Below are 26,780 nucleotides of genomic sequence, written 5' to 3'. Positions count from 1 at the left end.
TAGGAATTTCTCATCAAAAAAGGTGGGGAAAAACAAGGTGCTGCATAACCAAATATTCAAAATAGCCATCTAATCAGATATTTCAAACCAAAATACAAAAAGGAAACGTTGTTTTTGTAAGTTTAAGAAATCATTGCCATGTAACAGGCCAGGAACCAATCGCTGGGAAAGATTAAAAAAAGGAACAAATAACAAAGGAGAATACCAAAGGGAGGAACCTTCTCTATGCAACCAACAACAAAAGAACAATAGCAACGTTGTTTATGCTGCCAACACCAATCTTAAGTCACCCAATCTACATAGTTTGAATTCAATGTAACTGCATGCAATTATATTTTACATGCCTAAAATACCAAATGGTAAAAGCCCTCTTTGTCAATTCCACAAGTTCTCTTTCAAAGAAAACTACCAGTCATATCTTTGTGATTTCAAAAACATATCTACTAAGGGATGGAAGATGCTAATTTGTTACAAACAGAGTAGAAACTGTATGCCACGAGCGTTTGGAATCACAGGTCTAGCACCATGACTTGATCGATACATTATCCAACTAGAAAAAGAGGCATTTACAGAACCAGAAAACTCTCACCTCCTAAATGTATTGTAATGGGAGATAAAAAACCAGTAGTCAGGATGATCTACTTGTCGAAGGCGAAGCCATTCATCGGCAGCTTGCAGCAACGAGCTTGCTAGCTGCCGCTCATGCAGTCCATCGGACATCCAAATTGAACCCCTGAGCTTGTATGAAGCAAGCCCAAAGGCACGCAATGGTAACTTTGTAGACATTGCAGTCGAGCTGTTGACATTCCTTATACTACAGGAGCCAGCAGCCTCCATATGAGCACCACTGGTATCTGCCAAAAAAAAATAAAAAAAATCAAACATCAAAACTCTGACACATGAAACAGCATGAGCCCAAACATCTCAACGTAGATGCTACTCTCTCACTTCAGAAGACGAGGTGACGATCTACCTGGCGCTCTTAAAATAAAATTGTTTGGAGAAAGATGGTTATGAAGGACATGCATTTACTACAGAACCCTCTCAGTGTATTCTTTCAAAATAGACTTATAAGAGAGGATTTTATGGAGCTGTAAATGAAATCCCTACTCTAGGCTTACCCTAATTATTACAGAATTGAAACCTAAGTTGCCTCCAGGGTCATCCTCTGGTAAGCATCTCCTCTCTTTTATAATTGACTTGTGGATTACTCTCCATTTTGAAAATAAACAGTCACAGAGGTGTGAACATGGGAGAGCAAGGGAGTGCTTTTACAAACCCTATATGTGTGTGCGTGTCATCAAAAACAATGTCTCATGATATTACTTCATCAAAGAATAATATGCATTTGCATGTTCTTAACGGTAGTGCTTGCTTCATTCATGTGATTCAGCCTTTGCATATGGAGTCTCATCAGGTCTGAAATATTAGTTATAATTGATTAAATTGTAAGATATATTTCTACCCTTTTGTATGCATTGGATAAGTGGTTAAAAGACACTTACCTTTAGGAGGTGTAGCTAGTGAGTGGAACGTCAAAAAGCACGCATCCAGATCCTTTAATGTCGGTCCTGTTGGTATCCTATATATCGGGTACCTGCAACAAAAACATTGTACACAGAGATCAGGTGTACATACATTATGAATTATGCTTTACCGGTGAAGGAAGGTTACTGAACAGATCATCCAGAACAGAAATATATAGCAGCATGTAGCCTCTACAAAGTGGCTGCCGGAGAAAGATGATTATCAAGGCTGTCAATAGAGTAATGAAAATCGTACCATGCAACAGACATCCAACTACATTGAAGCAGATCACAACTCTTGTATGTCTTCAGCTCTGTAAATTTACTTGCAAGAACAGATATCTGCAAAACATGTCCGTGTCAGATGGATGCATTAATGGTTAATCTGTTAACTACTTAAGATTAAACTTGCCTTGTCAGCTAACGGTTCTCTTCCATATGGTGGATCCCTCTCTAGGTATTCGAATACTGGGAGGATCGCTGGATTGCAAGCCTCACTGTCATTGCTTAGAAAGCCTTCCTGGCCCATGCTGCTTGTAGTCCCCAAGGACGCCATTCTTTCCCTTAACTGGTCAGCTTCACTCTCGCTACTGCCCTCACTGCTAGTATCCATGTAAGGTTCCCCATCACTTTCCTCACCAGGCCGCCTTAAAATGGGCAAGAGATAGTATAAATATATGACACCGTCAAGACCAAGCAATCATATCAAATTTCGTATTCTTGCATGCACAGCACTTAATGTTTTAGCATCATGACAAAAATGAAAAAAAATGTTTCAAGTTACTCTAACAAGACATATGCTTCTTTGTGACACCAAATTGAGAAATTTTTTACTTAGTCCTGTAACAGTCTTTCTAAATAAAAATCGATGCGCATGAATATCACACTCATGTACGTGAGTCCGATTAAGTTTTTGATTCCAATATCTATCTAATCTGCTTCACCTAATATTCAGGTACATGATCAACTATTCATGTATTTTCATTTGAAAAAAAAAAAGCATTAGGGAACACAGAAGAGCAACTATAAAGTAAATTCTCCTTCAGCTTGCTTCTGCATAATATAAGTCTGCTTAATTGGACACCAGTGTCCAGATATTGTGGTAGCTTGGAACGCAGTTTTTTTTTATTGGAACTGAATTTCTATTCTGTTATCCTTTACTTGACATTTTATCAACTATATATCCACTGCATTTCAAGTCAGAACTATTAAAAACAATATAGTAGATCATGATCTATCCCAAAAGAACTTTTCCAGCATGCTCATGTCATCTGTCTTTATAATGAAAATTGTATACCACAAGTATACTTTGGTTATCAGTGTTCGTGCTAATTATTTGCACATAAGCGTATCTTCCACTTCTCTAATACCGTAAAATTTCCTGCCAATTTCTTTTTATATTTTAAGTGCAGAAGGAATGAAGGGAAATTATCTCACATTTTTATTGAACTTGCAACAAGATGGATCCAAATTAAACATTTCTTATTTTACCCATGAAAAGAAGATGAAGCTATATTTTACATAGCATCGCAAATATAGTGCTTTAGTAATTCAAATTGTAATGAAAATGAGTAAAAAGCCTGCTTTCTCAAATACCTAGCATCAGGAGATATCTTATATGATAGCAGTTGCGAGTGGGTCTTGTGATGTTATATTTAATACCTAGTCAGGCATACTACATAATAGGTCATAAATATTGAGTCCAAAAGATGTAGGTTTTTTTTGCATGTATACCCTCCTAAATATACAAAATTGCATTAATGCCCTCGTAAATTACTATTTGCATGTATATCCTTCTTTTTTTCTTTTTTGCATATGTACCTGTACCATTTAACGTCGTTAAAAAATAAACATCTTAAAATTAAAATAACTGAAATACCCTTATGGGTAGATGTGCAAAAAAATACTATAAAGGTTTACACGCAAATAGCAACTTTTTGAGGGTATTCATGCAATTTTTCATATTTAGAAGGATATACATTCAAAAAATCTATTAAAAAAATCAAAATTCAGCTGAAATTTGCAAAGTCTTTTATAATTCAGTTGGATCGATAAGTCAAAAAAAAACGGACTCATATTGTCATTTTTTTAAGATCTTGACTTGGTCGAGTTGAAATATTTGGTGATCATTTTAGTAATGCTATTTTTCATTTGATTTTGGTATAATAATCATTATTGAATCTATGGCATCTACATATCTTTCTTTATTTATAAAAGATTAAAGCATATCAAATTTAAATTAATTATAGATGCTTAGATTAGTATAATATTTTTTAGTGATTTGTATATGTTGGGTTGTTTGTTTTTGAGGCAAAAATTTCATAAAAGCAATATGATTTATCCTATAAGAGTTGATATTAATATGATTTAATCTTTTTTGTTATCTTTTTTTATTAATGAATTATCTTTATTGAATTTTGATCATTTTTTATTGGACTTCTTTAAGTGTATACCCTCCTAAATATGCGTAATTGCATAAATATTCTCACAAAGTTGCTATTTGCATGTATATCTATATACTTTTTTTTTCATGTCTACCTGTAAGGGTATTTTAGTTATTCTAATTTTAAATCGTTTATTTTTTAACGACATTAGATGGTTTGGGTATATATATATATATATATATATATATATATATATAAGAGTAAAAAAGGGGTATACAAGAAAAATAAGTATTTTATGAGGATATACATACAAATAGCAATTTTATGAGGGTATTCATACAATTTTATATATTTTGGAGGCTATATATGCAAAAACCCCTAAGATGTATTAAGGGTGAAGAGAAACGAATGCAAAATTTGTGAATTTAAGAAACATCAAGAAGCAGAGAAAACAATTTAAAAACTATTTACAGGAAGTAGAAGACATCAACAACAGTAAGGCATGCAAGATGATACAGCAGAACCAGAGCTCAGAAAGCAAAAACAGAAGGGCCTGCTGATCTAGTGATCTACCCCGAACAGCCTGTGGATGTATTTCCTGGTATCAATATAGGTAGACAATTGAGAGATATTGCAGACAAAGCACAGAAAATACAATGCACATAATCAGAATGACCCATAGGTAGCACGAACATGGAACAAATCTGGGTCTGAGAACAGGGAAATGACACTTTGAAAATACACTTAAAAAGAAGGAATTTGTAGAAAAGTATATATTTTAAAGTTCCTTGAATATTTTAAAATTTGAAACTTAAAATTAGGTAGTGATGTTGACATGTCGTTATATGAGGGACTCTAGGTATGCCACTTTTTTTTGGTTGCTTGAATGACAATCAATGGCAGTCTTTAACAAGGACAGGAAATACTAGTAAATCCAAAACAAAATATTTTGGTCTTGATATAATAACATAGCTGACTAAAAAGAAGGTGAATTAGCTGTAAAGCATGTACCAGAGTATGAATGTGGCACTTTGAGGTAAAGAAGGCATCTACGAATAAGAAAACCTTGAATATAAAAAGATGTAGGCTAGATCAACTAAAACATGGAAGAAATCTTCCACTTTGGCATTGAATGGGATATAACCACAACTTTGAGCTAGAGATGAATCAAAGTCCAAGACACATATTGAGATCAATGCTCTAATCTTTATGACATGTATGAAGGTGTATCACAAACTCCAGTTGTCTGATGATAGCATCAAGTAAACAAATACTCTTCTTCTAGGAATTCTGACCTATTCTGTATTTGCAGACGGACTCTTAGATCCCTTAATAAGCACATCTGCCATCTCATTGGCATTCATATAAGCATGATTGCCACAAATATTAATAACATCAATGATCTAAATAAGATTTAAGAACTCCTATGATTTACATTTCCCCTAACTTAGGATCTCATATTATGACATTCATAAATTTAGGTGCCATTTGGCATCACTTTAATTTTTTTATTTTCAGAAATAAAAAAAATTGTTTCTGTTTTTTCTCATTTTCAAAAATATAAATCTTTTTGGTATAATTAGTTATTTTAAAAACAAAAATAGCAATGGCAGCGAAGATCATGGTAGTAGCAGTGGAGGCAGTGGAGGTAGCAGTGTGTTGGTTACTGAGAGGCACCAATGATGTCAGCGGTTGTCATGGAGATGGCGACTGTAGTTATAGTGACAATGATGGTGGAGGAGTTCGCTATGTGGTAAAGCTCACGATGGTAGCAGCAGCGGTCAGGGTGGCAGCAATGGCAACAGTGGTTGCAATGGCGGCACGGTGGTAGAGGTGGCAGTGGTTGTGGAGGAGGTTTTGGAGGTGGTGGTAAAGTATGAGTTTCTTGTTTTTTAAAATATTGAAAGTAAGAATTTCTTACTTTCATCATTTCTAGCATCAAACATGTCTTTTTGTCTCGATTTCTGGAATTTTGTTTTTAAACCTGAAAAACAATAAATAAGGGCAATGCCAAACAGGCCCTAGTATCAAAAATCAAGTGTTTTACTCTCTTTTTTTCAAAAACATGATGGTTATTTACCCTGGCTCAAGTTTGAATCCAAGATCTCTCACTTAGTGAGAAAGGTATCAACAAACTAAGCTAAAAGTTGTTGATCTAACAAAACATAAAACTCCATGACATCGATGGCATTTATTTGACTACATAAAAGGCATGCCTCATGAACACCTTGCTATCGTCCACATCCAACATTCCATGGATGTTTGTATGAGCGTGAGTGCACAAGGTGCCACATAAATCGGTAGCATCCCTAATCTACTTTAGTTATAAAAGAAGCATCAATAATTCTCCCTCATCTAACCTAAATATAACAAACTTGAATTCACTTACCGCAATGGAATCACCATCAGAAAATCAAAAGCTTCTTTGAGACATCTAGCATTCACCTCATCATATCTCTTCAACAAGTAGTCCAAGTAAAGAGAGCATCCACTGTTTTAAGGATCTAGATCTCAAAATGAGATTCCATTGAGGTTCAATTGGAGTATATAATTCAAGGGAGGATTGCATGTTGTAATTAAAATGGTGGCCATGTCAAAGTCACCGATAATCATTATGCTACATCAGAATCAATGTTCATAATTTTTCTTTGATTGGAAAGCAGATGCAAAGTAATACATCAATACTCCTTACAATGATCTTAATAATCTCCAACAAAAAGAGTAGACATATATCCACTGTAAATGCTCCACAACCTTGTTCTATCCACTATAAACGCCCAAGAACCTTGTTCTCAGGTCTCCACATGAATCTCATATACAGCTCCACTATTCCGAGAGAAATAAATAATGTATAGTGGTTTCTGCTGTTCGTCATTTTATGTATGCACTCATTGTTTGAATCTGACATCTTTAGGTATTTCTGCAGTAAGCTCCGTCTATAACTGGGATTTTGTTTAACTCAAAGAAAGGCTGGATTTAGGGGATGAATTGATTTCAGATTAAGTATGAAAAAAATGTTCCAGAGATGGAAGGGAATTACATCCCAACTCAGTTGTCCTGCCTCTCATTTTCAATTAAGAATCTGTACCACAGGAATGCAATAATTTCTTTTTCATTTGAACAAAAATTTGGTAAAGGGAAAACACACTTTAACGCTTCCCAAGAAAAGAGGGATTCGAGAACATCAGAATTTTTAGCTAATTGACTAGTTAAACAAGGTATATAAGACTATCCATATTGTATTAGCTAAAAGAACTACTGCATTGTTTAGACGGTGACAGCTCCTAATTATAGTGTTTTTGGCAGGGAGATCCTTCTGGGAAGTTTCTTGGAGACACATAATTGTGCTATGATGCTAGACATTCAAGCAGAACTTATCGTTGTCCATAGACTGATCTTGAAAAGCATATAATGAGATTGTCCGGGATGGTCTTGTTCTATCAGCATCATGATTTAAAAGGATGTAGATGGGATGGACTTGCACATGTATTTTATCAGCATTTTATCTAATCACAATCTAAATGCTATATTTCCATAGCAGCAGCTTGAGACAATATATCTGTCTTTGAAATTATAACCTTTAGTGTCCAGCATTCTTAGTAGGTTTTGGTTCAAGGACTTGCCTCAAAGGTTTTTGTAATTCTTTAAGCAGGTCTGTAACCATCAACTGTTTACCATTTTTTGATTAAATTTTAGTATTTTGCCAAGAAAAATATATGTCTCTTAATAGTTCAATAGTTCTTCTTAGATGTTTTGCCTGCTACAAAGTCTACAAGCTGACTAGAGGAAGGTGCAAAAAAGGTGAACATGATAATCACTTTGTATTGTTCAAAAATCTATGAGATAACTTGAGTATGAGCGCAGATAGGATGGAAAAGATGGCAGTCATGTTGTCTTTAGTGGCAGTAATGCAAACAACAATGTGAATATCACATATTAAATTATTGGGCTCGAGGGTCCATCTACAAAGAGAAGACCAGCTAATTTGCATCAAGTTAAAACATCAACTTTTATCCCCACACTTAACATCAGCACATCCAACCAACAAAGCAAGCAATGCAACTTAAATGTCCAAAACAACCTTACTTAAGCTCTTGCCACTAACAATTCCTGAGCAACATAACAGAGATATCCTTCTACAAACCTCTCCCAACATAAACCTCTAGCCTACAACCATTGGCTTTGGTTGACATGACGATGGTTCTAGTCTACCCACTCTAATAACCAAACTAATCAATATTTGAGAATTCATCATATGAGAAAAAGAAGAACAAGTTCTAGCATCTCTTGTCCCAGGATAGAGCACAAATAAGGGTATCCCATGGCAGATGTCAGAAGCCTCATAGACGTTTGGCTTTATATAACAAGATTAGAATATTAAAAAAAAAATATCACATCAAAACAATAAGTGAATAGATTAAAAAAAATTATCTTATCAAAATAATCAAAAAATAGATGGACCAATAGATAAAGATGACAAATAAAAAAGGGAGGAGAGAGATGATGAATTAGAAAGAAGCAAAGCATAAAAGGATAGGGAAAGCTTTAAATATGTGAAGAACATATAGGGTATGAGAATGGGAGAAAAAGAAGTGAAAATGATGACAAAGAATGAAAGAAACTAAAACATGAAAGAGAGAACCATCTAACTAAAGAATTGATTACCAAATTTTGCAGAGCATCTTACAACAAGAAATCTAAAACAATATTAACAACGAGAGAGTTCCCGCAACTGCAACTATAGTGTTAAAAACAAAAAAAAACTCTTTAACACAGACACTACTCAAAATAGAATCCATATAGACAAAAAAAGCAATTTTCTTTTTCAAAAATAAATTCCTAAATATTGAATCTTTAAACTCCAACAAAGAGATAATAACAAGTTGCATCTCTCAAGATTTTGCCAATACCCTTTCTTATCCTAAATATTGAATATAAAAACGAAAAATACAAACAATATCCCGAACTATCCTCCCACACCACCAAGCCCTAAGACCCTCCCCATAAACCCAAAAACAACTCCTAAAATTCCACCAACCTGACTTCCCATTTGAAACATGCCCACCACTCCAGGCCTAACAAACAGAGAGATACACACTTATAGATATAGAAAAGAGAGAGAGGGAAGGCCAAAATATTTCCCTCCTCACTTAGATACTCTATCCTATTGGTCTAGCACCCAACAGCAAACATACAATAAACCCTCCCTGCAGAATTTCACTATCCTACTAAACTAACAAACCACTTGCCACTCGCCACCACTTTCTACTCATAAGCCTCCTAATAAAGAAAAGCTAAAGAAGATAATAAAGTCAAACTTCAAAAAGTTAAACCAGATCATGTAAGTATTAGGATGCCAACCACTGAAATGAAGAACTAGTGAAAATGTTATCTTACAGGAAGTTCATCCCTTCAACATATTAATATAGCCATCCTTCCATCCACTCCACAAGATGAAGATGAAAAATGATATCCAGGCCAATAGCAATCTAACATGCATAATAACCATAACCAAGGAAAAAAAAGGTTCCCCTTCGTTCTTAGAGGTTGCAGGGTTAACTCATCCACTAGCCGCCACTCATCCACCGATTATGGACCAGACATGGACCAAAAAAATAGAAATGAGCTGGCGCCCGGTTCTGTTCAAACCCCAACAACAGATCCACAATAGTTTGATTTCACAAAAAAAGGAAATGGCAAAAGAGACTTAGAAATAGAGAAAGCTGGGGTGAGTCTTAATGAAGTAAATGCAACAGCTTTCTTGCATGGTTCCATCTACTAAATGTCAAAGATTTTGGAAGAGCATTAAAAGATGGATATTTATAAGATATGGCACTATAAAACGAACTTGCAATAATCCATGTGTAGCACTACTTCTTCAATATACTTTTAGTTGATAAAGGACATGGTAGATGTTACGAACATAACCCTAGGGTCACAAACTCCAAGTTGCACTTATATGTGTCTTCTTGATGTAGATGTCTTGAGATACAGTAAAATGGAGGTAAAAAACAAGGTCAGACTATTTGAGGTAATAATGGCCTTTTCCATTAATTACTTACTTTGGGTTTGAGCTGGTTTCTTTTGGGAATCGCACGGCATAGTAAAATATGATTGTTGGTCAAATTACATGAAAATCAATGCAGGAGTTCAGCTTAAAGTTACAACACAGGTTAACGTACTTCATTGTCATTTACAAAAAGTTTTTTTTTTTTTTTTTTTTTTGCAACGTTCACAAGAAACACTTTAAGAAAGAGATAGTGTTCTAATAATCATGATGATGAAAATGACGAACACTTGCAGGACTTGAGATAATGCCCTTGATCCTTCTACAATATGCAGCAAGAATACAATGAAAAACAGGTCTACATGCCTACAAAACTAGAAGCTATTGTGGCAGCATAGCCAAATATAAAAATTCAAGACAGGTAATAGATGTGCTGAAGCATGCTCCAGAATATTCAAGTTAGCAGCCAAGCTTCACGATTGGGCAGACTTAATGACATCTATCAGTGATGCTCACTAACATCTCAACAAAAAATAGGTTAGCCCACTGACCATGACTATAGTTTTCTCTATAATGAAGCTGAGTGAGGTCTAGATATTTTATGCATCCACATTATGGAACAAGAGGATAAACAAAAGTGTTGTAAATCAACCATGACACGACTAAGGAAGCTATAGACACACATAAGAGGGCCAAAGCATGCATGACGCCTGCATTGTAGGCAAGAAGTGGGCAAGAAAAAGGATACAACCACAAAAAAAAAAAAAAAACCAAATTATACCCAGTATTAGCAGCAGTAGTAACAAAACTGTAACAACAGTGCTTGAACATCTCAAGAATCACACTGAGCATTGGACTTTTAAATTCTGTTAGACATAATTAGTATGATTTGATAAAATTCAATGCATCAAAAAAAAATCTATTTTTTTATCAATGTTAATTCATTAAACAGAACAGACTTGATGAAAAACTGCAAACTCGAGAAGCTGCCACATGAAGAACATCATTACATGACAGGCCATCATTTTGTAATATGCAAATTTCATACCTCAATCTTATGGAGGGCCTCGACGGGTCAGCATAAAGCTGGATGGCAGAGAGGTAAGGCACATAATATTGAACAACACAGTCACTGCCATTTAACACCAGCGGCACTCCAGCACCATAAGCACTCCACTCCTTGAACGACTCCCAAAGATCTCCAAGGCAAAAGTAAGGCTGTGATTTTTCGTAGTTCCTCCACCCGCTCACGCTCGTCCCCCTTACGCTCGTCTGCCACAGGCCAGGTCTCCAACTAGTCAAACAATCAGATCATACAAACCCTACCCCCACCCGAAAAACAAAATCAACTTCCTCACCTTGGGGAGGTACTGAATGGGGACGACAGGAGTTGTCGACTCCAGAAACCGGTCAAGATTTCCAGCAGGAGGCAGTGGCCGGGGCGGGGAAGAAGAGGAAGAGGAAGAAACCGAGGGTTTCGAGGATGACTCGTCCAATTCGGCCCGGTTCTCGGCCACCTCAATTGGCGGCGGCGAGAGCACAAGGGACGGCCGGGCCTTCGGCCTCGCCGGCCGCTGCGGCAGCGATTGCTGCTGCTGTTGCTGCTGCTGTTGCTGCTGTTGCTGCTGCTGTTGCTGGAGCTTCTGCTGCTCAAGCTGCCGCCTGACCGCCGGCGGGTTGTAGAAGCGATCGACGCCGTGGCCACGGGCCGACGACGACGACGATGAGGAGGAGGACAAACCCCCGGAGCCCGCCATCGGACGTCGAATTGGAGGAATTCGAAGCCTGTAAAAGGGGTTTCGAAACCCTAGATTTGGGGGCGAGGCTATCGCCTTTCAAAGCTCTCGAGGTCGGTAATGGCGATCGGGGAATTAGGGTTTTGGATCTGGAGGAGAAAGTGCCGGTGACGGGGCGCCTGTGGTTCTCCGCCTCCCGTTCCCTTATTTTACCCCTCCTATTCTATTCTCTTATTTATTCTTTTCGTAAGGAAATTTCGCGGTCCCGTCACCGTTGGTGTCGATTACCCTCAGTCCTCGCGGTAGACGGATGCCGGCTGGCCCGTTTCAAATTTCTCTGCGCTTGAGTAGAATCTCTCATCTCAACCGTCCATCCCGGGCGCCGCCTTCGGCTCTCCGACGGAGGATCAAGATACGGCATAATTAAAAATATACGGAAGTACGTAAGTTAGATAAAAATGAAGATATTTTGCTTTAAAATATTATTTTGACTAGTTTCGTGACCTTCGTCCACGTGTTAAGTTCGACGGTGGATGTCCATCGCACCCTTTTCGTTTATCGCGATGATATCGATATCCTGAGGGTTGCGTTTCGTTTCTAGAAGATGCCGGACATATCTGATCTGGAGTCAATCAGACGGTTCTAATAGGGAGCGGTTCTTGTTTCGTATTTCAATTGGAACGTAGAAACTACTACAGTAAAATTAATGTGAGGTCCAAACAATGGTGGCAACGAGTGGCTGCAGTTATTTCACACGTCGATTCCAAAGATGGAGTTACAAGTTATCTAGGCAGGTCTTCGATATACGCGGCAGGTATTGCAGGCCAATTCGATCATTTTGGATGGCGATTCGGCCACAGTTATCGGATAGATTCGGAGGGGGACGAGAGGTAAGAACACGGACCACCCCCTGATCCGGGACATAGGGATGATGATGAGGGATAGGGTGGCCTTACAGGCCAAGTATGTATTTAGAGAAGCCAACGAGACGGCCGACTGGGTGGCTGCCTACGCGGCCCATCACTCAGAGTGAAGGGTGGCAATCGGGTCGGGTCGAACATAAACGGGTTGGGTCAGATGCAGGTCGGATCAAAAAATTATAAACCTGATCCCGACCTGTTTATAAATAGGTCAGGAATTACAACCTGAACCTGTTATGTTTAATAGGTAACCCGACCCGTTAAACAGGTAACCTACTAACCTGTTTGCCCTCCTCTTTCTCCGCTGCCTCTAGGAATGCCTTTCCTGCTCCTTGTCATCGACCTTGGGATTATTTTTCAGTGGCTTTCTATCGAATTCCGGTCCTTTCTCGATCAAATGCCGGGCAATGACGTCCTTCAGGTACAAAGGTCTTTCTTTTTTCGCAGCTTTGGGCTTCTCCTCCCCCTCTTCTTCATTGGAGGAGTATATTTTTGCATCCTTTTGGAGGACAATGGGGTCCTTCTTTCGAACCCTGACAAGGGCATCAAAGAACTGGAGGTCCCCTTTTAGCAAAAAAAAAAAAAAAAAAAAACTGGAGGTCCTTCTTATTGGAGTCGACGAGATCGTCGTTACCATTGTCGGACGAGGACTCGTCCTTGTCGAAGTCTTCAGAGTTGTCGGCAAGGTCGCGCTTCTTGAGCTCCTCGTACCTCTAGAGAGCCTCCCGCTTCTTGTTGTGCTCCAATCGTCGGGCGTACTGCTTGTCGCCCTCGATCTTGGAGAGGTAGACGTCCTCGGTGCCCGGATCGCAGGAGTGGAAGAGATCGATCCCCATTGCGGAGTGGAGATATGGATCTAGGGTTTGATCCCCATCGCGGAGCAGAAAAGGATATGCGAGCCAGAGCTAGGGTTTGATCTCTTAACAATCGATCGAACTTCATTCATCCATCTGCTCAAAGCAGCTAAAATATATCTACGGGTTTTCATATATTAAACGGGTTAAAAGGATCAGACATCTAAAACCTATATTTGATCCAATTAATAAACAGGTTAAACGGGTCAACATGTTTAGGCCAAACCCAAACCTGGCGGGTCGAACACAGATCGGATTGGCGGGTCGGGTCATATTTTGCCACCTCTACTCAGAGTACACCTTCTGGTCAGGAGAAGGGAGCTGCCATAGGCACTCCACGAGTATGTATTTTTTAATTTTATTGGATGTATTCGTACATGTATTGTATGAAGAATCAGAAAAAAAAAAAAAAAGAAAAAAAAGAAAGAAAGAAGGCCCTACGTCACTGGCCGTCCAAATGATGGTTCCCAATGTCGGTGACCACGGGCGGTAAGAATTTTGGGAGCATAGGAACCGTCTGATCAGGATCAAGTTACGCGTGTTTTGAAGCTCGAACGACGAGCGCGTATTTTCCCCAGGAAATAGGATTGATTTAATTTACAAAAGTAGCCCTTGGGTGATGGATGCTGCTCCATGAGAGTGGCGGACTTGTAAATACATATGTAGATCGGATTTAGTTTGCGCAATCGGTTTGATTAATTTACTAAACTAGCCTTATCGGTGGGGAAAGCTGATTCTCCAGAGGGGCATTCTTGTATATATGGAAAAATCCAGGATCAGAGTTCGGTTGGTTGACCATTTTACCTGTAAAAAAAGCAGCAAGCTAGGGTCTGTCTGAGATCAAGTTGATCTGAACCCAAGCTCGGCTTATTTACTAGGTGGCCCTAATTTCAGGCTCAGTCTGGCCTGTTGAGCTTAAAAATCAGGTCCGACTGAAATGCTCCGGGCTCGGGCGAGCCAAATAGGGCGCTCGAGGTTTGAACGGGCCTAATCATGGGCGGTTGGAAGATGGCAACTCAGAGGAGTTTGACTTCAAATTTCTATCCAATCCATGTTTGTGTCTAGGTAGACTGCATCAAGTGGCCAATATAGAGCCCAATCCGTATCCATGCATCTATCATGGGTCAAAAGATTGGTTGCAATTGGCTCGATGGCTCAAGGCAATTAGTTAACCGAACTCATTTTTAGAAATTATTTGGAGCCTTGTAGTTGAAGTTGTTCTCTGACAAAGAGACATTGGGTATCTTATCAGGTGTTAGATCAAAACACTTCGACGTACATGAAGATAAGAGTACTTTTGAGTGTCTATGAGAAGGAAGCAGGCAATAGTACAATCCTTAGGGAGGGTGTGGAAGGTAAAGGAAAAGAGCGAGGCAAGGGAGTACAAAGAGTATAGAGTAATGTAGATGCCGAGAAAAAGACGCAGTGAAGGAGAGAAAAAAAAGAAAAAAAAGTATTTTTTACATAAATTAAGGTACCTATTTGAGTGGCTCTTTTTATATTAATTTGTTAGCTCAAATTAATATGTAATTTAAATTGTAGGTATATAAATAAGTTGGCCTATATCAGCAATTTGAGCGACCTGCAGCTTGTCCTATGGGAATCCAAGCGGTCCCTCAGGAATGAAACAAGACACGTACTAAATTGTCTTGTTGTAACATTAGAAAATAGAAATTCGCAACATTATTAATTCGTACCGCAAACTTCGGCTCCCATCTTCCTCCGTATGCGACCCCTCATTGGCGGGGTTCCTTTTGGGGTCGCGCGAGCAGCTGAGTTACCTGATACCCGACTCCGACTCCGTCGACAGAGCGAGCGAGCGAGCGAGTGAGAAAGGTAGAGAGAAAGGGAGCTCTGATGCCCGACTTCTCTCCATTCCCCGGCTCTAATCGTTCTCCGGCCATGCGACCTCGGCCCCCCGCCGTCGTCCAAGAGGGAGCCCTAATTCCTTGATTCATTCGGTTCGAGTCCCTGCAATGCCCTCGGAGCTCCATAGCGCCAGCACCAGGGACATCGACCTCGGCGCCGCCTCCTTTGGCTGTGGCAATCCCAAAGATGGCAGCTTTTTGAGATTTTATCGCTCAAGGTTTTGATTGAAGAAGATGAGAATGATTTGGACATTTCTTTAATATTTTGGACAAAACTGGGGGGTTTGTTTGAACGGGGGGAATTGCTTTACTTCGTTTGCGCTTTTGATTGGAGCCCTTGAGTCACTGAAGGCAGGTTAAAATAGTGCCAAAGGTGCCACCTTTGCTTTCTTTCTTTCTCATTTCTTTCCTTTCTTTTAATAATTTGGGGTTAGTTTGTTTATGAATTTGGCTGTTGGGAAAACTCGGGAAACTCCGAGGGGAAACATGATGGAGCTGTGAAACAGGAAGAGAAACTTCTGTGAGCTGGTTTCCACTGGTTTCTCTGTGGTTTCCCTATGATTTCTGGTGCTTCTCGTACAATTACCCATCTTTGTTGCTTCATGTCACATATTATTCTTGACTTTCACCGTCCAAACTTTTAACCTTGCTATTTTTCTAGCTTTTTATCGCATGAATATGTGTTAATCCTCACACTTCTATTTGCTCTTCATCCTTCTCTTTATTAATAAAGAATTCTTACAAAATTTAATATAAGAGAGGAGTTTTTGGTCCAGATTTTGGATTTTAGTAACAAGCTTCTCATGTAGAGCCCAACAAGCATTATTTTTTGGATACGTTCTATTGTTCTTGAATTCCTCGTGCACTGGATTAATGACCACTTTGTAGCTCAAAAATGGTAATCTAAGACAGGTTAACAATATTTTATTGCATACAAAGAAATTCTTCATAATTCTTAGTGATAGCTAATCCTTGTTTAACTGGTTGACTGGAAATGCTTTTGGGCGGCCAAGTGGAAGGATGATATATCGACAACCTTCTCCATTCTGATGAATACGAGGACATTTTGCTTCCTTGAATTCTGCGTATCTGTTTATTTATTTTTGCATACCAAAACCTGCTTCAGCTCTTTTGCTTATATAATTACGGACTATTGATATTTTTTTTTTCTTTCCTGAATTGAGTTTTGGTTCAAGAAGTTGCTGTGATAGGACTTAGAGATGGTTGAGAGGGATTAGTTTTTAGAATAATTAAAATTGGTTTGAATAAAGAAGTGGAAAGATCTAGGAAGAAGTTTGGTTATTTGTGTGAAGCTTCCTTGAAAAACTTGTTCAAGAAAGAGCTTGTTGATAAAACACTATTGCACAATTCCTGATCTCTGTTTGTTTTTTAGTTGCTTAATAAGGGGTACTATAATTGATACTGCAATCTGTCCCTTGTAAAGTTATTTCTTTTCCGCTTCCTCACTAAGGGAGCATTCACAAGAAAAGCAAGAATGATTTTTAAGGAGAAAGCGGGAGGGTATTGGAACCATCAAGATTTTATAAAGCTAGAAACACTTTAATGAGTTAGTGCAACAAAAAATCATAAAAAATGTCATTAATTTTTTAGTAATTAAAAATAAAATTAAACTTTGACTTTAATTCTTTAATTTATGTGAAAATTGAAAAAATGTTAGATGGAAAAAAGCAATGCACGATTAGTAGTAGTATGTAAGGAATTATGTCTGAAGCTCACTTTTATGGACTAGCTTTCTGTTCTCCATGTTTTTTTTTCTACATGTGCAACTACTGAATACTCAAATGAGAGGCTTCCACATGTGCAACTACTGAATACTCAAATGAGAGGCTTCCATTTGTTTTCACTCTATAAATTCTGGTCTTCGTCTCTTTGTGCATGTAATTTCATTAGGGCTAGCCAGCAACCAATGTGTTCAAATTAAGTGGTCAACTATTGGAGAATGTTATTGAGGAGAATGGCCTTTTCTTAGACCTAGGAGTTCTGAAACTAAGTTGACATTGTGTGGTCTTACTGTGTATTTGCACAATGAGGATTATCAGGGCAAATCCTTACGAGCTGAATGGGTTCTTGGTATGTATTATTTAGAAGGGTTTTATGCTTTTATTCTTACAAGTAAGTATGTTAGAACTATAAATCAAAGTGGTTCATGAATTTTGAAATTGGACCATCTGAATGACCAAGTGAAAGGGACTAATCAGATTTGCCCTTTTAAATAACACAAATCATGCTAAGAGAGGTGAAGTTTTCTTTTTCTTTTTTTTTAAAAAAAATTAATATTTTCTTAACCTGTTTTGTGTAGCAATGCTTTCCATGTTTGTTGGTCCTGCACAGTCATTTCTAGGTGTCAAACAGATGAGGTCAAGACCCTTTCCATTAAACTAGATGATAAGATGGTTTTATGAATTGTTACCTAATAATTTTTCCTAGTCTTCAATTCTTTGATGCTTGAATCATGTCGTATTTACAGAGGATGTCTCATAGCTCTCCTTTTGATGAAGAACATACGGGAATCAATGATGAGGGCATGGAGTTTCCAGCTATTGCAGATGGACACTTTGTGTTTGAGAAGGATAGTTTAATTTATAATGAAGAAGATCAAGTACGAGATGAACTTGAGGCACAACTGGGAGAAGAAAGTCAATCTGATGTTAGTGCAACTGTGTTATGGAAACATGTCATAAAAGGAAAGAAGTGTGGAAATGCTCATGGGGGTTCCCATGTCTTCAAATGCAAACATTGCCAGAAGATATACCATGGCACCTATACACGTGTTTATGCACATTTAATGGGGCATAAAAAAGGTGAAAGCAAAGGAATTGGCTATTGTTCCATTGTAAAGGCAGACAAAAATCTACAAATGCAAATTAAGAGGGAAGTTGAGCAAGTTGAGAGCTCACCAAACATTGTTCCACTGAAGAAGTCAAAGCTCAACACAAATTCTGGTATGACATCACAGGGACCTTCTGTAGCCCTTTCCTATGTGGGTCCATTTGAGAAAGATTATTCGACTCAAGATAGAGATGATGTTGATTCTAAAGTAATACGCTGTTTGTGTGCTAATGGCATCCCTTTAAGTGTGCTAAGGTCACCATATTGGGAAGAAATGGTATCAGCAATTAGTAAAGAATTGGGCTACAAAAGCCCGTCTTATGAAAGAGCACAAACCGTCTTGTTGGAAAATGAAAGGGACAGGGTTGAAAGGGAACTAGAGGATTTCAAGCAGAAGTGGCCTCAATATGGAGTTTCAGTTGTTTCAAATGGTTGGACTGATGTTAAGAATCAATCCTTGATAAACTTCTTGGCCTCAAATCAATTTGGCTCTATATTTCTACATGCCCTTGACTTTTTACTGGTTGAGAAGTCCCATAAAAGTATTCATGACTATATGCTTGAAGTGATTGAAAAAGTGGGACCATATAATGTTGTTCAGTTGATCACAGATAATGCTACAGACTGTAGAGCTGCAAGTGAGGAAGTGGCAAAAACATATCCTTACATATTCTGGACTCCTTGCATGGTTCACACACTCAATTTGATATTGAAGGACTGTATAAATGCCCTCCCTTGGCTTAAGCAGACTTATACAACTGCTAAAGGTATAGTGAAATATATCTTATATCATTCCCAAACTGTTGAAATTTTCCAAAGTTATCCAATGTTAGAATTATTGAAAGTTGCAGCCAGAGGGTGTGCATCACACTATATCACTCTTCATCTTCTACTTGATGTAAGGGAAACTTTAAGGGCTGCTGTCATATCTGATCAATGGGAGAGATGGGCTGGTTTTCCAAACCTAGATGAGAAAGCAAAGCTTCCTGGAGACACTGTGAAGGCAGCAGTCCTGTCTGATAACTTTTGGGAAGCAGTACAGTTGGCTCTTTCTATAATAAAACCAATATATAAAATGATCAAATTTACTGATCAAGATGGCCCCCTTATTGGAGAGGTATGTGAGAGAATGGACAATATGTTGGGAGAAATCAAAGACAATTTGAGAGGAGAAGAGGACACCTTTATGCTTGTCAGGGAAAAGGTCTTTTTAAGATGGAACAAGGCAAGTGTTCCATTGCAATGCTTAGCTTGTGCCCTTACCCCAAAGTATTATGATGAAGAATACCTCCAAATACCATCCCCAGGGGGTAGGAAGAGGTGTCCTCCAGGTAGATATTTTCTTCTTTTCTTTCTTTCCTTCCTTTTTGTCTGTTACTGTATTCGTATTCTCTTCTGTTACTGTTACAACATTTGACTGTTTTGGCAAATCCTTGCACTAGGTATATTTCTTGCCTTCAAAATATCAATAATATTTTCCCTTTTCTTAACGACAGACCAAGATGATGATACATTTGAAGCTGCCATGACTGCAATATTTAAAATGCACCCAAATGTTGATCAAGCAGATACTGTTCGTGTGCAGTTCTTGTCTTTTGTGGAAAAGAAGGGAAAATTCTCCTCTGCAACAGCTAAAAGAGATGCAAGAAATCCAAAAATCAATGTTTTGCAGTGGTGGAAGTTTCATGGAGGGGATACAAAGGAGTTGAGAGATATGGCATTTAGAGTGCTTGCACAATCAATTAGCACTTCATCTATTGAGAGACCATGGAGCACCTATAGCTATATCTACAATGCAAAGCACAATAGGCTAAATCCAAGTCGCGCTGATGACCTGATGTATATACATTCCAATTTAAGATTACTATCCCGGTAGAATGCCTCTTTTTTCTAATTTATCTCAGAATGTTGATGCTGATTCTATTTCTGGTTTAGTTTCTTACCATCTACCTATGCATGTTTAGGTTTAATTCAAATTATAAGTATGGTCCGCATAGAAAATGGGATATAAATCCGGAGCTTCCTCTTATGGATGAATCTGCTTTACAGTGGGAGGATTTGTGCTTCATAGGCCTTGATGATGAGGACTCATTGTTGAAACATGCTGCTCACTCTAGTAATCCTATACAAGAGCTTTTAAGGATCATTGAAGATGCTCCTTCAAGCAGCGATCAATGTGGTGAACAAAATCTGATCATTAGCTCCATGCATGCAAGTGGAGGGCGAGGAGGGAGAGGAGGCCGAGCTGGTGCTAGTGGTAGGCTTGATCCAAAGGGGAAGACAAAGAAATTCTTGTAATGTGCCTTCTCGCCCTCTTTTTTATTTTTTTTTTCTTTTTTGCCTGAAGATATATCAAGGAATAGAATATCTAGTGTCAACTGGTTTTACATATGTCAAAATCAAAGTTGTCAGAAGTTTCTCCTTAAGATTTTAGAACTAACTAAAGTTATTGTTACCTTCCATCTCATGCATTGTCTCCTCAAAGTCACTAATGTGACATACTCTGTTTTTTTTACTTTCCTTGAATCTTGTGCATCTTTTTCATGTATTAGTGTAATTGAGCTGTCTGTTACCCCTTCAAAAATTTAGTTGCTTTCTATAACCAGAATGTATGTCTAAATCAGAACATAGCAGATCGTCGAAATTAGCATTTCTTGCACATATTTCTTTCCCAACTATTGATGCATGACCTTTCTGTGTTTATATCATTGAGATTTGTTCAACAATGTAACCACCTTGTTTCTTCAAAATAAAAAAAGAAAAATCGACAATGATAAGAGGACAGGTTTTTGACCTCCTGTTGCTACATACATACGTCCCTACCTCATTTCTTCCTGTCTCAAAAGTTTTTTCCTCTGATTTGTGTTGTTTCTTTGACATTTCCTTTCAAAGCTATATGTTTGGACTTTCACCAAAAAGTCATATGGACCTTGGAAATGAGGTAACATTTCTACTCCTGAGTCATGAAGTGGCCTTTGTTACACCTTCAGCAAATAACGAACAAACATCTGGAACATGGCATTTCTTGCAATGGAAGCAGGTTATGTTATCAGCAGTGGATGATTCGATTTCAACTCGTATGCCTCAATCACTGTTTCTGTTTAAAAAAATGCCAGCTGTTTTCTTCTGCCATTTCTTAAATCATTTTTAATTCCGATTTTTTTTCTTCTGCCATTTCTTAAATCATTTTTAATTCCGATTTTTTGTTTCAGAAATGGCTTTTGAAGTAATTTGACAGCTCTGCATGTGGGGATTCATGGATCAGAATATTTTTGGTTCTCTGGTATTTGTTAATTATCTGCTGTTCTTTTCTTTGTAGTTTTGGCTTGAAGGCTTCTATGCTACAGAACAAGCCTTTTAAAGATACTTCTTTGGGTAGACTTCTTCTTCTTTTCTTCATCTAAATAGATTCGAAGATTTCTATGTTGATAAGTGGTAGATTTAGGAGGGAAGGAATAAAAAGACTCTCTTGCATGTAAAGAGCTTCTGATACTTAACAGAAAGGAGTCATGGGCATAAGAGGCATGGAATATGAGAAGCACTCTCAATGTGTTGATACGGGACAACATTAGGGAAGTGAATCTGCTTTTAGGTGATTCAGTGGTTTGTGTGCTTCAGATGAAATAGAGCTGGTAGGTTATTTTGGGTGTTCTTTTAATCTTAGAAAAGGAGATATAAACTTCAGATTCTCTGGAAGTAAATTCATGTGGAATGTTGCAATTCACATGTTTCAAAATTGTGAAGTATGAGTACAAACATCAACTTTAAAGACAACAAAACTAGTATTTGACATGTGGAATGCAAGTGAAGATGGAGAGAGTTTGACTGTTCTACAGAGGGGTATGTAAGGCAATTTTTATTTTAAATAAAGTTATGACATGCCAACTGCAATGCATGGTTAGACTCATTTCTTTTGTAATTATGTATTTATAGACATTTCTTATGCAATTATATATTTCTTATGAGAAAAAAATTAAGTTTTACCAACAGATGGCTTTCCCTGGGGATGGTTCTAACCAGCATGGCAGTGATCCCTACTGTTGTTCTCTGAGAAGTGGCATTTTTTCCCCAGGTTTAGCACTCTCTTTTGAGGGAGATTCTCAGAGAAATGCTATAGTGTCTCTCCCCCCTTCCCCCTCCTATGTCAAATCAAATTGCTAAAGAAAGGTGGTATTAAGTTGAACACTTCATCAAAGACATCCATTCTTTTCTCCATCAATTTTCTTTTAAAATAATCATGACATCCATCAAAGACATCCATTCTTTTCTCCATCAATTTTCTTTGCCTAATAATAGCTCCATTTAATGGCTGCTATTTTTTTTCTAAGGCAACTAGCTTAATCTGAGGTCTCCTGCAATAAACCCACTAAAACTTAATTTAGCAATGAGAGGTGATTATTTGAGGGATGAATCATCTTATCAAGCTGAGAAGTCTCATTCTTGGGTCTGCTCTGATCTTATGATATGTGCATTTGTTGGTATTGTGGCCGATATCAAAAGAAACTGATATAATTATTTTCTTGGTAGGAAATCGGTTATAGCGTGCAGATTTTGCCTTGGATATTAGAAGTTGGAATCAAATGTAGCCATTGACCTATTGTTCAGTTGTCAACTTCTTAAACACTAAGATAATGCTAATTAGTGTTTCCTAATGAAAATATATTATACTTATGAAAAGTCAATTCTTTTCAATAATTAATTCTTTTCATATATTTTCCTTTGATAAGAAAGGAATAATGAATATACTTTATGCCATTCTTTAAGATATTTTCAATTTTTACTTTTTAAAATAATAAAAAACCATTAGCTTCTACATATTCTTATATTTTACATAATTTTTTCTTGCATGTTTCCCAAACAATTAGATGATTCATTATTTTCTAGCTAAGCTGTAATTAATGAGCAGTGTGGAATTTAATTCCATGTAATTTAAAGGGTGTATTTAATATAAAAATATTAATATTTTATATTATATTTTAATTTAAAAAAAATACTTTTTATACAAAATACAATCCAACCAACCGTCCTAGCATTTGGACTGGTGATATGGTGACCCAGATCCTTAACCGTATTGGTATGGAATTATGCTAAAAATCAGATTTATATCCTAAATAATAGCCAACTTATATCCGTATTCAGATAGCAAAATATACATATAACTAATATTCAACTTGTATTTATATTTATTTAGAACACATATATATATATATATATTAATATCCAACTCATATTCAGCTTTGTTTATAATAAAAATGAATACTAAATTTTATATATGTTTAATACTTGTATCTATATTTATATCCGCCAAAGAATTATGAATGTAGATATAACTATCATTTCTTATTTTTTGTGTGCATGCCGGCCGTACCATCTCTGGATATATTTTTGTTTTCTCAAGTTCAAGAATCCTATTGAAATAAAAAAAAATAAACTTTTTTTATTTAATTAAAATTATACCATCAATAGATCGTTTTTGGAAAAAAAAATTGCTTGCCGTACATGAATTCTAGTGTGCATTTTTTTTTCAATAGAACCATATTCATTCAGATTCATCTCACATGCTGAGATCTAGTATGCATAATGCAATTGCTAATTGTGTCCCCAGTGGAAAATTGACTCAAAGTTTGCTTCCTATTTATTATAGGTTCTTAGGAACTCAAACAAACCAGATGATTTTTTCAACTATACAATCATGTCACATATCTAAAAGATTTTGGGTTGTTTTTGCATGAATACCTTGTTAAAAATTTAAATTTGCGCGAATATCCTCTTAAATTTATATTTATGTCTATACCTTCATATAACACTATTTTTTCACAAATGCCTCTAATATAACAGTTCTTCCAATACCATTATTAAAAACCATATTTATTTAATTAAAAATAAAAAAAAATTTGAAATTATTTTTTTATCCTCTATCAAGATCGCCTTATAATTTTTTTTTGTTGCATATCTACCTATTAATGGTATTTTAGTTATTTTAATTTAAAACCGTTAATTTTTTAACGGTATTAGATGGTGTTAGATGACGTGGGTATATATGCAAAAACAAGAATAAAAAAAAAATAGAATAGTAAAATAAGTATTTGAAAAGGCTATACATGCAAATATCAATTTTGATAGGATATTTAGGTAAAATTTGATATGTAGGAGGATGTTTATGCAAAAAAAAACTCAAAAGATTTTTATGTAGGAATGGTTGGGCCATGCCTTTGTTAACTCACCTCCAAAGGCATATCTTTGCACACTTTGTTGGGCCATCCAATGCAAACTGCAAACATGACCCCCTTAAAGGAGCTTCATGTGACACTTATAACTTCCATAGATGGCTTCCTCCTTGTTGACCCCTCCATGGTGAGACAATTGTTTATCTCACTAAGACTTGGTTTATCAAGCATCGTTCGTGCTTCGCCGCCGTCTCTTAGGGATTCTTTGGCTCTGCCAATTGAGTGAAATTCATGCCATAGATCTTGTCTAATGAGCTTCATGCGCAAATGTATAAGAAGCATTGGTGCTAGATTTGATTCAATTAATTTTCCAATTCCAGTAATAATAGACAACTACCTAGATTGTAACTCATATTGCTTCAGATCTAGTCAGTGAGCCTGCTAAATGCATAGAAATTGAATATGAGAAGCCTTTTTTTTTTGTACATTGTTGGTATGACATTTCTGCTTTTTAAATGCAAAGAAATTGATTATCAAAAGTTTCTTTTTTTAATCCAAGTTTGTTCCTATTTTATTATCAGCATGACTATCATCCATGATTCTGCCTTTTAATTGAAAATCTTTTGACTAATGATCGAACATGAGTTTGAGGGCGGCTTCGGAGCGTACGATCATATATCGATCACGAAAACCACATCATATTGCATGAATCTTCTTACCATGTTAACCATGCTTGTGCCTTAACCTATTGATCGAGCTTTATATCATTGACTCATTTTGACCAACTATGGTCCGAGTTTCCTGGCCACGATAATGCCTCCTGCCGCCAATCTCTTTTCCTGCAAGCAAAGCAGCTTTGCTTTGAGTTGAGTTGTCCACACACTTTTTATTAGATAATCACAAACCAAGCTGCCCACCCTTCTTTATGTGATGCATCATAGCTAGTACACTAGTCATCTTCTTGCATAAGCATAGGTTAGAGTGGGGCTTTATTTCCAAGGAGATAAAATAAAGTATGGCCCGAGTCGCTCCTCAAGCCAAATGGGAGTTTCCTGGAGCGACTTGGATGATACTCATCTCCGAGTTTTCTCAAGATCAACTTTGATGAGAGTGTGTTTGATGGTGGGCACAGGGTCGAAGCGGAATTCATAATCAGGGATTTCAACTCTAGATTGGTGGCGGCTGGTGGCAGGTGCATGTCTTGGTTCTCGGGGTAGAATTGAAGGCAACCTGCAAGGGCATTACCTATGCAAGGAGCATCCTGGGAGCATGCTGCATTCACCTTAAGAGTGACTTGATGATGGTGGTCGGATAGATTCAGAACCCATTTGGAGCAGGTGGGGAGCATTCGCTGCTGTAGAACATCCACAGACAGATAATGGATTATGCTATTTTCCAGATCAACCATGGGTACCGAGAGGCGATCATATCAACTGACTGGGTTGCCTCCTATGTAGCCCAACATTTTGGTGGTTGTTTGTAGGACAGATACGAGAATACTCTTCCTCCTCTCCACCTTGTTTTATTCTCTAACCACTGTGGATGCACTTACACTAGACTTGTATGGTCCATCCGCCTTATCAAAAAAGAAAAAGAAAAAAGGAGATAGAATAAAGGTAGTACTATCTTTTCACGAGTAGGAGCATGGTTGATAGGAGACAAGCCTACTTGAAAAGGCAGTATGATTAGGCCACACAAAAGATGATACTAATCATCTCAACACACCATTAATTGCTATGTGATGGTTGTCAATATTTCATATAAGGGAAGGTTATCCTTAGTGCCTAGCTGACTATATATGTGAGGTATATGTCACAATAGGTGAATCATTGTAGGTTCGCCTTTCTGGTGCATGAGGCTAAATGTGAGCCAGTCATATGAAGCAAAATGGATCCAACCATCTCATCTATACATGGTTGTTTAAAAGGTGTTTTGAGTGTTTCATAATGTCAGCTTATTTTATGATCACACTTGGAACATGATAGCGATCATAGCTATCAATTTCAGAAATATTCAATGAAACCAACAAGTAACCTTTAATTTGGTGAGCCAAAAAAAAATCTAAAATGATCACTAGGCTAGCTGTTTTTAGTCTTGTTTATCAACATGCGATTGTAAGGATGCCCATAAGCATAAAGGAAGCTATGATGGATATTTGAGTTGGTTTGTACATGCGTGGCATAAGGGGGAGGCAATCAGACAGCCCTCGTGAAGGGTTTCTAAACTGGTAAAAGACACCTTGAACTCTACTCCCAACACCGTAAAGTAATGGACTACAACTTTTCCCGCAGGATCAATGCCTAGCTACCATTCCATCGCTCACTTTGTCTCAGTCCTAGCCTTTTTGCCTCAATGCCTTATCTTAACCAGCTAATAGCTCGAAAAAGATCTTGCTCTTTTCGGACCACTTATGTCTATCGAAAAACGATTAGTACTGCTGACTGGATCGCCTCCTTTATGACTCATCA

At 37.4% G+C, this 26,780-nt stretch overlaps 2 protein-coding genes across 7 annotated transcripts; one reads left to right on the top strand and one right to left on the bottom strand.

Annotated features, from left to right (window-relative positions):
* Window positions 1-260: 260 nt before the first annotated feature.
* On the bottom strand, window positions 261-11,873 carry LOC103712618 (uncharacterized). Its single transcript, XM_008799186.6, has 6 exons — window positions 11,276-11,873; window positions 10,966-11,189; window positions 1,939-2,173; window positions 1,783-1,868; window positions 1,506-1,597; window positions 261-854 (listed from the first exon to the last, which is right to left on the bottom strand). The coding sequence occupies exons 1-6, from the start codon at window positions 11,672-11,674 to the stop codon at window positions 586-588; spliced, it is 1,305 nt and encodes a 434-aa protein (XP_008797408.4). The 5' UTR covers window positions 11,675-11,873; the 3' UTR covers window positions 261-585.
* A 3,247-nt stretch (window positions 11,874-15,120) lies between these two features.
* LOC103712617 (uncharacterized) lies at window positions 15,121-22,052 on the top strand. Of its 6 annotated transcripts, none has more exons than XR_015973274.2 (6): window positions 15,121-15,668; window positions 17,784-19,476; window positions 19,642-20,017; window positions 20,195-20,439; window positions 21,038-21,222; window positions 21,358-21,924. XR_015973274.2 is itself a non-coding variant. In XM_039116308.3 (6 exons), exons 2-6 carry the CDS (start codon window positions 17,787-17,789, stop codon window positions 21,378-21,380), a joined length of 2,604 nt encoding a protein of 867 aa, XP_038972236.3. In that variant the 5' UTR covers window positions 15,121-15,668; window positions 17,784-17,786; the 3' UTR covers window positions 21,381-22,052. The 6 variants fall into 6 exon arrangements, 4 of the variants coding, with proteins under 4 accessions (XP_038972236.3, XP_038972237.3, XP_008797405.4 ...); XM_039116308.3 differs by having other exon boundaries at window positions 20,110-20,439; window positions 21,358-22,052; XR_015973275.2 differs by lacking the exon at window positions 21,038-21,222 and having other exon boundaries at window positions 21,465-22,052.
* The last annotated feature ends 4,728 nt before the right edge of the window (window positions 22,053-26,780 follow it).

Source organism: Phoenix dactylifera, chromosome 14, assembly GCF_051530095.1.
Source record: "Phoenix dactylifera cultivar Ajwa chromosome 14, Ajwa_hap1_PhDact_Kaust_v1.1, whole genome shotgun sequence".
NCBI classification, from domain to species: Eukaryota; Viridiplantae; Streptophyta; class Magnoliopsida; order Arecales; family Arecaceae; genus Phoenix; species Phoenix dactylifera.
This window is presented reverse-complemented; position numbering and strand designations above follow the sequence as displayed.

Bases quoted from the DNA above. Each gene is read 5' to 3' on its own strand.
- LOC103712618 (XM_008799186.6), bottom strand. From the start codon at position 11,674: ATGGCGGGCTCCGGGGGTTTGTCCTCCTCCTCATCGTCGTCGTCGTCG. The intron at 2,174-10,965 runs GTATGAAATTTG...GCCCATTTTAAG, and splicing joins AGGCCCTCCATAAGATTGAG to GCGGCCTGGTGAGGAAAGTG. The intron at 1,598-1,782 runs GTACGATTTTCA...TTTTTGTTGCAG, and splicing joins AGTTGGATGTCTGTTGCATG to GTACCCGATATATAGGATAC.
- LOC103712617 (XM_008799183.6), top strand. From the start codon at position 17,787: ATGTCTCATAGCTCTCCTTTTGATGAAGAACATACGGGAATCAATGAT. The intron at 19,477-19,641 runs GTAGATATTTTC...TCTTAACGACAG, and splicing joins TAGGAAGAGGTGTCCTCCAG to ACCAAGATGATGATACATTT. The intron at 20,018-20,109 runs GTAGAATGCCTC...ATGCATGTTTAG, and splicing joins AATTTAAGATTACTATCCCG to GTTTAATTCAAATTATAAGT.